Genomic DNA, 17,272 nt, shown 5'->3' with positions numbered 1-17,272 from the left:
TATGGTCAGGTGCATCTTATGTAAGGTCTATAAATCTGTCTGAGGGGTTCCCCCAACCCTCCAGAACAGATCTGGGGAGAGCAAGGCAGAAGCGGTTCTCTTGTTCAATTGTAAAGTCTTGCACTGAGACATATTAGTTGGATACTACCCACCATCTCCAGTGTTATCATATGTAAATGGAAGTGAACCCTGTGAGCACTGCTCCTGAAAATTATTATGGCTCAGAAGTGGGGCGCATACAACACTATAGAAGCTCTGTTACGCAGGACACATCATAACCAGGGGTGTAGCTAGCTGCTCTGGGACATGGAGGGGTGGGGCAGGGCAACCCCCCCCCCATGTCACCCCCCTCTAGGATGACATCCGGGGCAGTCCACCCCCACTGCCCCCTTCCTACACCCCTGATAACAACACACCTTGTAATTCATTCTTCAATGTTTCAAAAAGCTACAATAAATAAGAATTATAATCCAGTTAAATTTTAAGGTAGCCTATCTGGAAAGAAAGTTTTGGGTTGACATGAATTTGGTGGCTGGAGAGTAACTAGTAACTGTTATTTTTTTTTTTTCCCTAGCTGCAGTAAAGGACTAGTCAGGGCATATCCTATTTCTAGCTCACTTCATTTTCCAACTCTTGCTGCATATAGTTTTCTTTGCAGTGCTGTCCCTAGAGGCTTCTATTGGCTGAAGTTCAACTTCAGGATTCTGCTACAGACATCTGAGAATAGATTTCAAATATTTTCATTGCACCTAGAGCTTGAGAACAATATGTCAAAAATGCAGAAAAAGCAAATAGTCTTCCAAACATCGAATTTCCAGATTTCTTATTAAATAATATGTATAATGCATATTATTACTTTTAGTAGTAGTATTTTGGTATATTTCAATGTTAAGACATATTTTGGTTGATGTTGTTCTTCAATATTTTATTAATTTATATATTATTAATACTGTTTTCCTGTGGTTGATATGACCATGATGGTCAAAACAGCAACAACGAACTAAACATATTAAAGAATATGATTTTGCCAAGAGGTGTTCTGTGATTTTCATTAAAGTTGTAAAATTTACATAAGGAAAACAAATGACATATGGGGAGAAATACTGGGTTACATTAATTGTTAAAATAAATATTGAAGGCAGCCCTTTACAACACTTATCAGGCAAATTGAATGAGGTGGCAACTAAAATTTGTCAGCATGCTTTTGCATATTTTTCTTAGTGCACACATATTTGCATGTGATTTTGTATACACACATACTTTTTGGCACAGGCCAATTTATCTATTCATACACATACTTTACTATATACATTTTTGTACATGGTACTTGGCTGGAGAGCTGCATTGCAAAATTCAGAGAAGTGTGAATTTTGAAGGATACCTATGTTTGGCTCACATATTCTTTGAGAAAGCAGGCCTTTAAATGCACCTGAATCAAATTGCCCCCCCCCATCCCTACCTATGGCAACAAAGGTTTGCATGGAGGCTGCTTCAAAGGTCTGCACTCTTGAAAAGCCCAACCCTTGTAGAGAAGGAACACTTTACCTTCCAGGGATGCAGCAGTTATGGTCCAGGAGAGCCCCTTGAGAGATGCCGGGGGGGGGGGCTTTTGTCCCTCACAGTTGGCCATTTGCTTCAGCCTCGGCCAGCCCCTGGGGGCAATGGGATACCCCCAAATTTTAAATTCAAACTGGCCTGTGGTGGACAGAGTGTGGGGCGGTGCTTCCATGGCAGACCTGAGGAACCAAGGCTTCACTCTGGTCCACCACCGGGGTATTTAAGCTGGCTGCAGCAGCTGCCGGTAGCACAGTCGCGCAGCTGAATATTGGACAGAGAGGAACGGCAAATAGGAGCCAGAAGCAGAGAACCACGCAAGACTAGTAGAACCCAGCTGGAGTAGGACCCAGAAGTGGAGAGAAGCATGAATGGAACCAGCGGCAGCAGAGGAAACAGCACAATTTGAAAAGCCCATCTTTTGCAGAGAACCCTCTTGCCCAGTCTACCACCACCCTGTTGTAACTTAGTTCGTTATAAACTTGCAGCATCTTAAATAATAAAAAGGGTACTTACTTGTGCAATTTGGCAAGGAGCCAGACCACGTTCCATTCGCAGTGCACTGTCTTACGGAAGGTCCAGACAATATATAGCCTTCCATGCAGGAATAAATTACAGAACTAGAGAATGTTGTGCCATCTATTCGAAACACCTTCCCATTAGCTGTTGTCCCAGGATTACCACATTGGACAGCTAGAAATTCAAATGTGGGAAATGCAGGGATAAGGTGCAAGATGGCAGCAATAACAAACACTGAAGATCTACACCAGGCATCCCCAAACTTGGCCCTCCAGCTGTTTTGGGACTACAACTCCCATCATTCCTAGCTAACAGGACCAGTGGTCAAGGATGATGGGAACTGTAGTCCCAAAGCAGCTGGAGGGCCGAGTTTGGGAATGCCTGATCTACACATTGTTCCAAATAATCAAATCAATCAATGAGCAATTAGAATAAACTGAACATAATTCAGTGCACATCCCCTGGCAATTAATCATCCTAGTCTTGCCTAGATATGCTTTGTTACACTCTCAAACCTTCGTAGGTTTCACTTGAGGAGAAACTGCTACATCTGCATTGAAATTAGTTTTATTTGGAACCTGCTGGCAACATCCCAAAATCTCTTCTGCTGTGAGATTTCACATATCCAACCAGGACTCTGTGACCTCCTTAGCAATTCCACAAGTGTTTCACCAGAGGAAGAGCTACCCCTTCACAAAATGCTGACACTTAAGCTTCAGATGAAATGTTGGTGAGAAGTGAGTGTTGGAGCACCTGCTTTGCAGGCCAAAGGTCTCATGTTCGCCCTCTGGCTATCGTTGTCAAGTAGGAAACTTAATTCCTGAAGCCCCGGAGAGCTCCTATTAATAAATGTAGACAACACTGAACTATAGGGGTCAGTGATATGACATGGTATAAGGCAGATTCTTATATTTCTAAGGGAACCATGCTATAATTATGTATTTGTGTAGCATGTTGAGAAAACCAAATATTTGAATTTTTATTAGTTTTATCATTGTATCCAATTTTGCCATAGAATGTGTTCTCTGATATTTTGCAGCTCCTGAGAAAAATACTACTCTCAATGGTAATTACTCAACACTGTAGCCTCTGGGCACAACAAAAGGCTATGAAAGATTAGGATGCATTATACTAAAGGATACCTACTTTCCAGTGCTCCTCTCCTGTAAATAATTCTATTTAAATGTAATTAACCCACTCACATTATTCAGTTTTGATCAATGTTATTGGGAAAAGGAAGGTCTCTTTCTTTTCTCTTTGCTTTTGTTGATAGAATTATTATATCACAGCCGTCTTGAAAGTTCAACGCACAGCATAAAATTTGTGTCATGGAAAAGCAGGTCTCTTCTAATTTGTTTTCTTCATGGCATTTCAGTATTTTGAAATCATTTGACGTGATCTAAGGTTATTGTCTTTTGTTTCTGCTAATGTTAATCTACAGCCCAGATGTAAATCAATATTGTATAGACAGTTCATTGATATGATTATGTTACTGTTGCAGACTAAAACCGTTAACACTGACTCTGTTTTTCAACTCAATTTTGCAATCACATTCATGTATAGACAACCCTTTATTACTCTTGTCCTTAAGATTTCCATTGCTTTATGTGCCTATGCAGCATCCTAGAATGACAGAACAGTACTATCTTCTTGTGTTATTATTTCAGATGGCATAAAAAAACGCATGGTATGAATAAAGTTTTTCCCTCCTTCCCTTTCTCATAATATTAGGGTTGTCATAGACCCAGAATTTCCCAGACACAGCCAGTATTCAGCCCTTGTAAACAGCATCCGAGCGAAATTCGCTGAAATGTCCGGGAAAATCCAAATTGTGGCAGCTCATGTCGGTAGTGTAGATTTTGGCAAATTTCATATAAAATAGCTCAAGAACTCATTTTTTGAAGATTTTTGTTGCTTTGATTTTCACTTTTTGAAATATGGCAACCCTACATAACATTAGAACTCAGGGGTATATCCAATGAGCAAAATGTTGGAAGGCAAATGAAACTAAACTATGGAATTTGTTCCCTCAAGATGTAATGATGGCTATCAATTTGGGTGGCTTTAAAAGAGGTCTAGACAAATTCATGGAGAATAAGGCTATCAAGGACCACTAGAAACCACAGCTTTGCTCTACCTCCACTGCCAGAAGCAGTTGAGAATCAAAAGTGGATAAAGTGCTGCTGCACTCAGGTTAAGCTTACAGGCCTCCCATAAGCATCTGGCTGACCACTGTAATAATAAGATGCTGGGACTGCATGAGGCATTGGCTTGACCCAGCAAGTTCTTGTCATGTTCATGCAGTGCAATGTTCATATGATGCTGCTCAGATGTGCAAGTCCTGTCCTTCAGATTCTGACCCTTCTTGCATTGAAGTGGGTTACTTCAGACAAATTCAGAGCTTGTCACCTAAAACATAATCTTCCCAAAGCACCCTGAACCAAACTTATTACAAGAGGAAAGCTGGCAGGAGCTCACACGAATCTGGCTCAAGATATATCAGCCCAATGGGATCAGGGTGAAAGTGCTTAAGATGGCCCAAATAGGGCAAGGGTACAGTGAGGCAGGGATAATACCCTGAGTGATAATGCATGACTACTGATACTACAAATTTCTATACCACCCTTCATTCAAGGACCACAGGGAGGTTTACAATAGAAAAACGTAAAAAATACATAACATAGTTACAAAAATCATTACTACCCCCATCAATGATTTATAAGGTCATGACTTATTTAATTAATGAAAGGCTTGGAAGAAGTGGAATGTTTTTTATCTGGCACCTAAAGTTATGTAATGAAGACATCAGATGAGCATTCCACAAATTAATTCAAAGTATCTGGGCTTATTTAAAACAAAATGATCACTTAAGCTCTTTGACTTTCAAGCACTGTTGTGCTGAACACTTTTTTTTACTAATACTGGGTTGTATTATATTCCAATCATCAATGAGATTTACCTTTACATTCCGGCTGCTTTCCTGTCCAACTTCCATTCGCCATACATGTTCTTTCCACCGATCCATGAAGGGTGTATCCGAGCTCACAAGAGAATTGCACAACACTTTTAATTCTAAAGTTGCTTTGTTCTCTAGAACCGTGACCTGGGATTCCAGGATCCCCACAAGATCCCGCATTGTCACCTAGAATTTGCGGTACAAAGATTATTTCAGAGGGAATACACAAAAAATTGATGTATTACACTGCTGCTGCTGTTTTCAGAGCTGATATAGTAACTGAAACGGATGGGGAACAGTACATAAGTATCCAAGTGGCATAACAATAGAAGGCAATTTATAATCAATGCAAATAGCAAAATACAGTTCACTTACATCTTACATGGGAACTACGTTTCAGGAATGGTGTGTAAAGCCATAATCATGTATAGTCAAAACTATTACCAGAACTGTCCCCACATGAGCAATATTACCTTCCAAAGCCAGTGTGCTGAATGGGCCTTACCCCAACCCTAAGCAAGGCAAACAACTTAAAAGCTTTCTCTTTTTTTGCACCGGGAAAGAGGTTTTAAGCTCTCCGCTTTCTGTGCATTTAATTTGTGCTATTTCAATGGCTGGCCGCCAAGTGCATAAAGTTGAAATCATGCACGTTAAATGTACATCGGTTGAGAGTCATCTGTATACTGAAACAGTATGCAGAACCCGTACCCATTTAATGTGTTGTGATCTTATTCAGGGATTCTTGACAGCACATAATCGAGTTTGATAGAAATTTCAAGTGATTCATGGCCAATAATTTACAGGACAGTCACTGTTCATCAATTTGTAATACATTAACATGCATCACTCAAGTAAAGTATGCTATGCAATAGTCTTAAAAGAAAGAGTAAAGTGAAAGTTATCAAGATGCTTCAGTCAGGTGATCCATTAAAAATATAATACAGGAAAGTGGAGAAATGGCTTTCTAAGCTCCAGTGAGATTCTGAGCATGAAGATATTGCAAACACTCATAGAAACCAAGAGGAAGAAGAAATTGTCAGCAAATATTCACACATTTGCCAACATTTCCAATGGTGCAGCAAAGGGTGCACTTCAGAGCTGAAGTCCAGGCTCCACAGCCAAGGTAATCCCCAAATGACCATCAAGAGAGGCAGGTTGCTGGTCATCAAAGGAACAAATGGTTCATTGCTGATCTTTTCACCATGTCAAAGGCATCAACAGTCTCATGTCTGCACTAGGTCAGGGTGAGCTCTACATTGTTTACAACTACTACTATTACTGATCTTCCCAAACAACTGAGCAACTGCTCGGAATGTGAATAGGCGAAGGTGGGATTTTCTACCTATATAATAATACTGTCCACACTGAAGCTATGGCAGCAGGAAAACTGGCTCAGTTACAGACCCAAAGGAAGTCTCCACGTAGTGGTCAGAAGGGTTATTGCCTGCCGTACAATCTCTGAAGTAATAATCATTTTACATTGCAAAACGTCTTCCTGCTAGTAATTTTTAATGAACAGATCTATGTCTTTTTACAGCTATGCTGTAGATCAAAGCACATAAAGGGAATATTTTGAAAGGACAACATAGGACTCTTGCTTTTCAGGGACACATATCCTATTATTTTGTTCATAAAACAGAAACTTGAATTTAATGTGCGAAACACTCCCATCAAAATTTAATTATGAGTTTGAAATTCAGAAATTTTGATCATGCAGAACATCAATTAAATTTAATATTCCTTGAGTTTGGAAAATTAGTGGATCAAAATTAGAGGATCAAGGCAGCATTTTGGAAGTAATTTTTTTTTAAAAAATAAAATAAAATATGTTAACAGAAATTACTGTGTCTTGCTTTTGTGATGTGATTAGTAGGGAAATGGCATGTCCAAATGAGCACATATAAGTCTGTGAAAATATGCTGAGTTCTAGAGGCTACTTTACAAGGTTAGATTCTCAGGAAGACAGGATGAAAGCATTACTGCCTTTAGAGCTTCCTTTCCATTTCAGTCTCTGGTGGGATGGTTGCTTGAGTGCCTTTGATGTTTTCTGCACCAAGTCTTTCCTATCCTGGATCAGATTCCTCCATCAGATTCCTCCTCCTGACAGTGGGGGGGGGGGGCTGGGTTCTTTGACATTGCAGGGGCCCTCCTGACTACACTACATATGTGCCATGCTCTACACATTGAGACACACTGCCCCTCTCTGCAGACCATCACCGTTCTCTACAGCAGTCTTTGCCAACCCAGTGCCCCCCAGATAATTTGGACTATCACTCCCAGCCATTTCAGCCAGCATGGCCAATGTCATTGCCGACATTGCTCTATTAAGTATTAGTGGCAACCATCCCCTTATGTAAGTGGTTTAAACTTGTCACCATATTAGTCAAAAGCAAATCAAGACATTGATGCAAAAACACTTGATATGGAATTCAACACCATTCTCAGTAATAGAATATAATTATTCATCACCAACTGGTCAACTGCCTTATTTCACTGACCATTTATTATTAAAGATAATTAGAAACTTTCCATTTCTCCTCTCAGTACTCATTATACTCATATGGTGGAACTTAGCTTTGGCTGCAGCTATATCTTGTGACTGACATTTGGCTTTGATTTTCAATTTCCTGAAAGGCAAACAAGTTCCAGCCAAAACTAATACAAGCATAGAATTGGTTGCAAAAGCACATTCACATACTTCAAAAGTGGTACCTGAGCAATGAGGCATAGATCCACTCCAATGTCCATTCAATTGACATGTCCGAGATGACTGGCCTATTAGTGACCGTCTTCCTGTACAAGAGTACCGAACAGTAGATCCAAATGTGTATTTCTCTCCAGATAGGATCGCATTTGGAGGAATACCAGGATGCCCACAGTCAATCACTATGATGCATAAATATTGGAGATAAAAATTACGTTATAATCACCAACCTATGCAGTTCAATTTGCCTTCACCACCATTACTATGTCTTGCAAGTTTGGGGCCATCATACAGCAAGATCCACGTGGATGAGCAGCTCAGGATCTCTGGCTCAGCTACCTGATTCCGGGCCTACCCAGGCTCAGCAGGAATCAAGTCCCTAATGTGTTCAGCTGAGGATACAACAATGTAATAATTTGCACATCCCAGTTCAGCCAGTGCTCAGTCAGCTTTGCCAAACCTGCCGTTAGTCCCCCAAAATGGGCATTATGGAGGTATGGCAGTGGCAGGACCAGAGAGGAGCACTCAAAAATACTTCTCCTTGAAAAAAGAGAAGAAAGTTTGCAGAACATTTGTCAGCCACTATGGAACTTATATGCAGACTTCATCATGCGAAAGGCTGGACTGCAAGAATCCCAAGACGGAATTAAGATTGCCAGAAGAAATATCAGATATGCAGATGACACAACCTTGATGGCAGAAAGTGAGGAGGAATTAAAGAACCTTTTAATGAGGGTCAATGAGGACAGCACAAAATATGGTCTGAAGCTCAACATCAAAAAAACACACACTAAGATTATGGCCACTGGGCTCATCACCTCCTGGCAAATAGAAGGGGAAGAAATGGAGGCAGGGAGAGATTTTACTTTCTTGGGTTCCATGATCACCGCAGATGGTGACAGCAGTCACGAAATTAAAAGACGCCTGCTTCTTGGGGGAAAAGCAATGACAAACCTAGACAGCATCTTAAAAAGCAGAGACATCACCTTGCCATCAAAGGTTCGTATAGTTAAAGCTATGTTTTTTTCAGTAGTGATGTATGGAAGTGAGAACTGAACCATAAAGAAGGCTGATCGCTGAAGAATTGATGCTTTTGAATTATGGTGCTGGAGGAGACTCTTGAGAGTCCCATGGACTGCAAGAAGATCAAACCTATCCATTCTTAAGGAAATCAGCCCTGAGTCCTCACTGGAAGGACAGATCCTGAAGCTGAGGCTCCAATACTTTGGCCACCTCATGAGAAGAGAAGACTCCCTGGAAAAGACTCTGATGTTGGGGAAGATTGAGGACACAAGGAGAAGGGGACGAAAGAGGACGAGATGGTTGGACAGTGTTCTCAAAGCTATGAACATGAGTTTGACCAAACTGCGGGAGGCAGTGGAAGACAGGATTGTCTGGCGTGCTCTAGTCCATGGGGTCATGAAGAGTCAGTCATGACTAAATGACTAAACAACAACAAACAATGGAATAATTATGATCAGCCACCAAACAAGGGCCTCTGTTAAACTATCTTTTCAGAAATGTACCAAAGTCACTTCAGTTATTCTAGAAAACTTGGGTTTGCCACCAAGTATAGTTTCAACAGGGAGACACATCCAGTCCTGCCTAATATTTGATACATCCTTGCAAACACATGCCGGTCTCATTTGCATATTACATTTTTAGTTGTACATTTGAATAAAACAAAAATGGACAATAAGGTCAGAATTGGCTCTAGGACTTTTCAACATGTTTCCTTCAAAACAGAGTTCACTTTTCTAATTTAGAAAAGGAAACCCAAAGGAAATCAGAATTTTCCGTCCTAGATTCCACCAATGTGTGGTTTTGTTTGCAATTTCACATGCAATCTGCTATCAACCTCTGGATGCAACCATGCAGAAAATTTAAAACTGATTTAAAAGAACATAATATAAAGGCAAGAAAGCAGTTTCCTGCATGTCATGCTGATTGATTATTCCTTTTCTTGGCTCTTAAATGCACCTGAATCCAATTCTGCTGGAGACGGAATATTATATATTTTGCAAAAGTGAGCAGGAATGGAAGTAACCTAGCTGTGCGTGGAAGAAATACATTGTAAAACTGGGCAGCGCTGCTTTTTTCTTTTTCTTTAGCATTCAAGGGCCTTTGGCAAAGTGCTTATATATACATATTGTAAGTAATGAGTGAGCCCTACAAAACTAATGACAATGCTTAACTGTTTAGGCCAACAGGCACCTATTCAATGAGAACAAAAGAAATAAGAGTACAGATCCCTTACTCCATTGTGTAGAACATTATCCACACTGATAATGGATGCCTTGGAAAAGAAATTGCTTCCTCCATCCGCCCACCCACCCATAGTACTGAAAAGGAGCAAAAAAAGGTTGTCAAGATAAGCTAGGAGACACAATTTTAAAGCAATATTTAATTGAATTTGACTTCGTGTGTCAGGCTACAAGCTTTTCACAGATTATCAGTAATATACAAGAGAAATTTTGCTGCCAGAAAGTAAAAAGTGTGTGTGTGGGGGGGACTAACGAAAGAGAGGGGCCATTAATTGTAGACCACTAACACACTTAAGGAAAACGTGAAACTTTGCCCTGGGGCAAATACATTCTTTTGAATACATTATATATGAATATGTTATATTATAAGAATTTGAATGCTGAAGCTTGTAATTAAGTATCTAGTAAAAGCAAAAGTCACTGAGCTGTTTTGATGTCCCCACTAACTTCTAGATCTCTAGTCTCACTAAATCTGAAAAAATGTTCAAGGGCTCCTTAGCATTTATAGCATTTAAAGAAAAAAGTGAAAGAAGGTCTAGTGACTAATAAATTGAAATTATAATATTTTAAATAAATTGATGATGATGATACCCTTTTATTTCCATGGGGTTTTTGTTTGTTTGTTTTTGCTAATTACTTGAGGAGGACTCAATAGGTAGCAGTTATAAAAGCAGCAGGAACCATTGGGCTATTGGTCCCAAGGAATGAGATATCCCCCAAAATTAAAATGGCTTTTAATATAAAACATTTTGAGTTACAATAAAACCTACTAACAAAAAAGGGCTTTCACATCTCATTCCGGCTTGATATATCATAGACTGCTTCATTAGATTCATGATCTTTGCACCATGGCGCCGGATATGCTTAAGACGGGCCTGACTTCACCCCAAAGTTCTGAACAACTACTCTGAATTTAAATGGCTAAATTTAGACAGTAAACAGTATTGGAGACAATACTATACCCTGTGGTACAGCACAGTATAATGGCTATGAAGCCAAAACAGTTCCCCAGTGCTCCTCTCTGTTTATGACTCTGTAAGTAGGAGTGGGACCAATACTCATCTCACAGAGCTGGATCAGGAGAATACCATGACCAATGACATCAAAAGCCACTGAGAATAATAATGTATAATCATGTTATTAGTTCCTTGAGGGGAGGGATGGTTTGACCACAGTGGTTCAGACAATGGTAACTTCAAGCTTGGATTACCACAAAACTGCCTATATGGGGCTTGTACTTGATGTTGTTGTTGTTTAGTCGTTTAGTCGTGTCCGACTCTTCGCGACCCCATGGAGCAGAGCACGCCAGGCACTCCTGTCTTCCACTGCCTCCCGCAGTTTGGTCAAACTCATGCTGGTAGCTTCGAGAACACTCTGCAACCATCTCGTCCTCTGTCGTCCCCTTCTCCTTGTCTCCTCAATCTTTCCCAACATCAGTGTCTTTTCCAGGGAGTCTTCTCTTCTCATGAGGTGGCCAAAGTATTGGAGCCTCAGCTTCAGGATCTGTCCTTCCAGCGAGCACTCAGGGCTGATTTCCTTCAGAATGGATAGGTTTGATCTTCTTGCAGTCCATAGGACTCTCAAGAACCCATGGGACTCTCAATAATTCAAAAGTATCAATTCTTCGGCTATCAGCCTTCTTTATGGTCCAGCTCTCACTTCCATATATCACTACTGGGAAAACCATAACTATATGGACCTTTGTTGGCAAGGTGATGTCTCTGCTTTTTAAGATGCTGCAATTACTTTGGAATGTTGCATCATAATTGCTAATAGGAAATGCTTTTACAAGTGCCACATAATATTCATTTTGCTTTTGCAAGGAATTGATCCTACCCATCATTATGTAGGGTCCTTCACTGTGTTATTTTTGGCTAAAAACTCTTCTCCTCCCTCCAGTAAAGCCTACCCAATAATGCAATTTTAAAATGTAATATTGGTATGTATAATTGTTTTAAAACCCATTTCTATTTTTATATTGATAAATTTTATGTCAATATGTTTTAATGCCTAATTCTATTCATATTTTAATGGCTATTTTATATTGTTTTATATAAACCACTCGGAGGTTTTTGTAGACTAAGTGGTAAATCTTGTCAAATAAAATAGAGTAAATAAAATAGATTTGAGAAGCAAAGATTGTATTGGATTGTGTAAACAGAGAATGGAAAATATAATCATTTAAGGAATGGATAAGAAAACTATGCAGTAATGTGAAATAAACAAACAACAAATTTCAAGAACACAGACAATAATTAGACACCTTTTATTCAAAACCGATGACCTTTCATGTTCACAGTAAAAGGAAATTGGCTGTGGATATGCTCAGAAGTAATGTGTATATACAATGAATTTGCAAACAAAACAATAATAAGCAAACAAACTTCAGAAAGGTAACTAAGGCTGCAGTCTACTAATAATAATCTACTATGAATAATGATATTTATTCTAAGATACTTACTAATGCATTCTGGCAAAGGTTTATCCCAATGACCATTTGGCTGGCAGACTAAAACTGAAGATCCAAATAAAAAATATCCAGGGTTACAATCATAAAAGACAACTGTGCCATAGGTGAAATTCCCATGTTCAATTTTACTTTCTCGTATGGAATTTGCAGGGATTCCCGGATCAGAACAGTTGACCACTAAACAGAAAACAGTAAACATTTCATTTATTTACTTCGTAAAATGGATATACTGCTTGATTATAAACAAAGAAGACCCCCCCCCCCCAAAAAAAACCTAATTATGTGTGAATTTTACATTTTTTAAATGTGCAAGTTTCCCACAGGTCTTCAAGTGAAAAATACTATGCAGAGAATAAAATGAATAACAGTGTAAGCAGCAATTTGCACAAAGCTATTTTTTAAACCTGTAAAAAAAGAGGCATAGGCATAGGCAGAATGCTGCCCTCACTTTATGGTAGCTATTCTTTGTATAGTTTGCCAACTCTCAATCCATGGTTAAAAAAATAATAACCACATACAAAGAATCACTGCCAAGCATAAACCAGCCAGAGGGCCTTCTCGGTAGTGGCGCCCGCCCTGTGGAACGCCCTCCCATCAGATGTCAAGGAAATAAGCAGCTATCTTATCTTTAAAAGACATCTGAAGGCAGCTCTGTTTAGGGAAGTTTTTAATATTTAATGCAGTATTGTTTTTAGCACTCGATTGGGAGCTGCCGAGAGTGGCTGGGGAAACTCAGCCAGATAGGCGGGGTATAAATAAATTATTATTAGTATTATAAACATGAAAGATACTCTCTTCAATTCTAGATCCCTATAGGGCTTATGTCCCACAGCTACTTGGGAGCCCAGTTCTATATCAGAACCTGTTCTCACTTCCAGGACAGAGGTTTTCAACCTTTTTGAGTCCATGGCTCCCTTGACGAACTACATGCTTTCTGCAGCACCCAGTTATGTCACCCCTTGCCTGTAGAGCTAGCAGCCTCTCATGCTTTTTCAAACACCCTCCCTTGTGGAGTGTTCCCTCAGCATCCTCTCCTCTCCCCTCTACTTGGGAGTCCTCTGGGCAGCCACTGCTGCCACCCCTAGTCTCTGAGCTGCCACCCCCCACCCCAAAGAGAAGTGCCTCCTCACACTGCCCCACAGAGGCCTGGGACTTGTCTGTCCATTCCCAACAGCAAGGGCTGGCAGACAGGCTGGCTGGGCTCCCTCTCCTGCTTGCTTGCTTGCTTGCTTGCTTGCTTGCTCCATTTCTGCCTCAGCTCCTGTCAACCAGCCCCCCTGACCACCTCCAGAGGCACCATTCACCTGCGGAGCTTCTTGGGAGGCAGAGACGCGAGAGGGCATCAGAGGAGAGAGGGGAGAAAGGAGGGAGAGAGGCCAGTGTTGCCCACGGCACCCCTGACCATCATTCAAGGCACCCCAGGGTGCCATGACACACTGGTTGAAAACCACTGCTCTAGAAGTTATGCTTCCATCCACACACTCCCAACACCATAATTGTAACATTCATGTTGCCGCACAACCTCAACTCCTAATAAATAACCAATCAGCACAGGTGGTAGACCCAAATATCCACCTCATATCCAAGTGGTCCTGAAGATCATCACAAACTCGTGACGGGCTCATTAGATCATTACAAACTCGTGACAGGAAGGCGGAAAATGAGGCAGAATGGCTGGCGCAGCAGTAAGTTAAACTGCAAACCACGCCCCTCCAGGCTGCCCGATTGGGCGCTTACCTGTGTGCGTGGTGCGCCAGCCAGGTGAGTGGGGGCGTAACACCCCCTGCATGAGGCAGAAATCGCGTCCCGCCCACAACACCTCCCCTCTTGCAGTAGGAGAGGCTTTGCCGCACAACCTCAACTCCTAATAAATAACCAATCAGCACAGGTGGTACACCCAAATATCCACCTCATATCCAAGTGGTCCTGAAGATCATCACAAACTCAAGTTGTGGCAGGATTTTCCTCTCCACCTCAGGAAATTATGGTAAAATATGTGTGTTTTGTGGGATGTTGTTTGGCTCTAAAACACAGCACTTAATCAGTGAGCTACCTCCAGTGAACTATCTATCAGTTCTTCAGATTGTGGGGTAGGGATATGATATTATTTATAAACTGAAAAGGGGGAGAAATGAGCAAATGAAAATCAAGAAGAATAAATATGTGTGTCAGAAACAACTAGAATGCTATAAAAGAGAAATGGAGCAAAATGGTGGGTTACACTACAGCCTTGAGCATGATTTTCTTTGGAGGGGGGGTGTAGTTCTATGAGTAATTTTTCTCATTACGAATGCTGCTATGTTTTTTTCCTGTCCCTGTGACAGAAGCTTACTAGAGGGGATATATTAGTTTAACTTGATATGAAACAACTTGCAAGCTTGCAGTTAGTTGAAAAGTTTACCAGTTTCTACCAGGCAACAGCAAGTCTTGATTAATTTTAACATTAATCGATGTAAATGTCATAGTCTTCAAAGTGAGAACACGGTTTTTGTTTTTTTCCCTTGGGGGAAAAACAACTCGAAAGGATATGGATTTGATGCTCATTATCAACTAGGTTGTCCAAACCTACTTTTAAAATATCACAAAAAATTTCAAGGCTATCTAAGCATTCCAAAAACATGTGCAGTCAAATCAGCACACATCTTGTGCCTCTGACCACTTAGGGCAAAAATGTTTATAATATTATATGCTATTGTCCACTGCACCAAAATAAGTAATCATTGCTAGGTAAACCAAAACCAAAACCCTATCAGTTAGATGAGGTCAAACAAATAAAGCAAATAAAGTAAGATAAACTTTCTGAAGGGCTTGGCATTTCAGCTATAGCTCCCAGCAGACAAGGTGAAACACAATCACCCTTCTTTTTGAGATAAAGTAAAATGAATGAAAATACCATTTAAATGGCTTTACAGTCTGAGCCGCCTTAAAACTCAGCTACAGGGCCTGTCTGATGGACAAAAATAGGATGTTTTGGAAATTATGTTATATTTGAAGCTGAGAAAAGTATTTTAAACCCTAAAAGGCTTTTTTCTGCCCATCTCAAATCACACCCCCCCCCCTCAAATGGTGCATAATACAGACGCAGACTTGGACATCATCCTTGTGTGCAAAACAAGCAAACATCCCTTCCCATTTTTACAACATTTTTTTTTTTCAGCCTTACCTTTGCAGATGGGTGGTGGGTGACTCCATTGTCTGTTTGCCTGACATTGGGCTTTTGTTGGTCCTTGCATAACATAACCAGTGTTACAGGAGAATGTCACAACATCATTGAAGTTGAAACCATTCCCACTTGTTCTTCCATAAATTGGACTACCAGGATGACCACAGCTAACAGCTAACATCAGAAGCGAGTGAAAGAGAAAGCATGCCGTTATCACTTTTCATTGTAACGTATAATGAAGACTTGAAAACAATTACAGTATAGTAGAGTTCGACGGAACGTCAACGGGCGTCTAGTCCAAACCCCATCCAATTTGAAACCTTACTGGACCCTGCTCAGCTTTGCAAATGTGCTAGTTTTACTGCTGCACCACCAAGCAGATACAATTATTTTGAATAGTTTCTTGCCTCCTTACATTTGAAATCTTTGGGACAGTGCAAACGACCACTTTCTGTAAGAGAAGGTATCCCAAAAGAAACCAATCACATACCAGTTGAGGAAGGAGGTTCCAAAGTGTCCTGATCTACAAAAAGCTTTTGCTGGCTTTCAGTGCAATCGTGTAAGTGCCTACTCACTCAGCATTGCTGAGATCCATGGGATTTTTACCCCAGGAAAGAAGGTATAGGACTGTACCTTAAGTATCTGCTATCACTTCACAATGTAGTGCTTAATGGATCTGAACACAATGTTATTATGAAAAGAAAAGAAAAACTATAATGAAATTGCACCTGGTACTTAAATATAGGTAAAAAACATAAAATCAGAAACTGCTACAGGGATCAGAATTTTTATTTCTGTTTTCATTGACATACTGCAATATACTGCAGAGCTTCCAGATATTTATTATAAGGCAATGAGTGGTGGTTACTATCTCTCCTGTGACATACCCCATTATTTTAACCTTTATTCCAACCATTTCCTGAAAAACCTGCATGGCAGAAAACTCTACTTTGTTCAGTCAAGCAGTCCTTCTGTTGTTGTTGAAGGAAGCCATCTCTGGTGCTGCTGCACATGACCTAGGGCTATTTATTGTGAGTTCTATCCTGGATGTAGACACAGCAATATATTTGCGTCTCATTCTAGAATATCGATGAAATAATTTCTGCCTGACGGTGAAGGCAGAAGTGCTAAACCATACTTTAACATGACATCCTAACCTGGACAGAACATGGCATTTACACACACTTCAGTATCATTCCATGCTGAGGATTTGGAAAATAAAAAAAAAAAAATGTTTCACAGAATTTGTTCCCATTCACTCTTTTCATCAGTTATTCTCCCTCCACATCTTCTGCTGTCTTCCCATTGCCAACTATAGATTGCAAGCTGTTTTGGGCCAGAGTCCTCTCTGCTTTTGCTTATGAAACCCTGTAAAGCACCATGTACATTGATGGCACTGTAATAATAACTATAACTATCACCACCTGCAGAAGTGTAGATTATGTTCCTTAACTTTTGACCAATATAAAAGAAATAGTTCAGCCTATTCTAAGTCTCGGGGGTGGGGGGGATAACAGGATTAGTTATTTATTGAAGGAAATGTTTTCAAAAGAATGCAGTTTTCTAAAATAACTGAGATGGGGAAATGGCTGTTTTCATCCCCACTACAATTTAGTTTACAGATGAAGAAGGAGTTCAGCCG

At 40.3% G+C, this 17,272-nt stretch overlaps 1 protein-coding gene across 5 annotated transcripts in view; it reads right to left on the bottom strand.

The window, feature by feature from the left end:
* Positions 1-17,272, bottom strand: part of CSMD3 (CUB and Sushi multiple domains 3) — a 574,504-nt gene that overhangs the window by 47,695 nt on the left and 509,537 nt on the right. For 4 of the 5 annotated variants that reach the window (XM_081873886.1, XM_081873887.1, XM_081873888.1 and 1 more), the window contains 5 exons: positions 15,631-15,804; positions 12,459-12,644; positions 7,742-7,915; positions 5,033-5,215; positions 2,071-2,247 (listed from right to left, as the gene is read on the bottom strand). In XM_081873886.1, the coding sequence (XP_081730012.1) occupies positions 2,071-2,247; positions 5,033-5,215; positions 7,742-7,915; positions 12,459-12,644; positions 15,631-15,804 (894 nt within the window). Of the gene's footprint in view, positions 1-2,070; positions 2,248-5,032; positions 5,216-7,727; positions 7,916-12,458; positions 12,645-15,630; positions 15,805-17,272 lie in introns of those variants that run through there. The other variant, XM_081873890.1, reaches the window with a different exon arrangement.

This window comes from Podarcis erhardii, assembly GCF_964252035.2.
Source record: "Podarcis erhardii genome assembly, chromosome: 8".
Classification (NCBI taxonomy): Eukaryota; Metazoa; Chordata; class Lepidosauria; order Squamata; family Lacertidae; genus Podarcis; species Podarcis erhardii.
The sequence above is the reverse complement of the archived record's forward strand: the minus strand, read 5'-3'. Positions and strand labels throughout refer to the sequence as shown.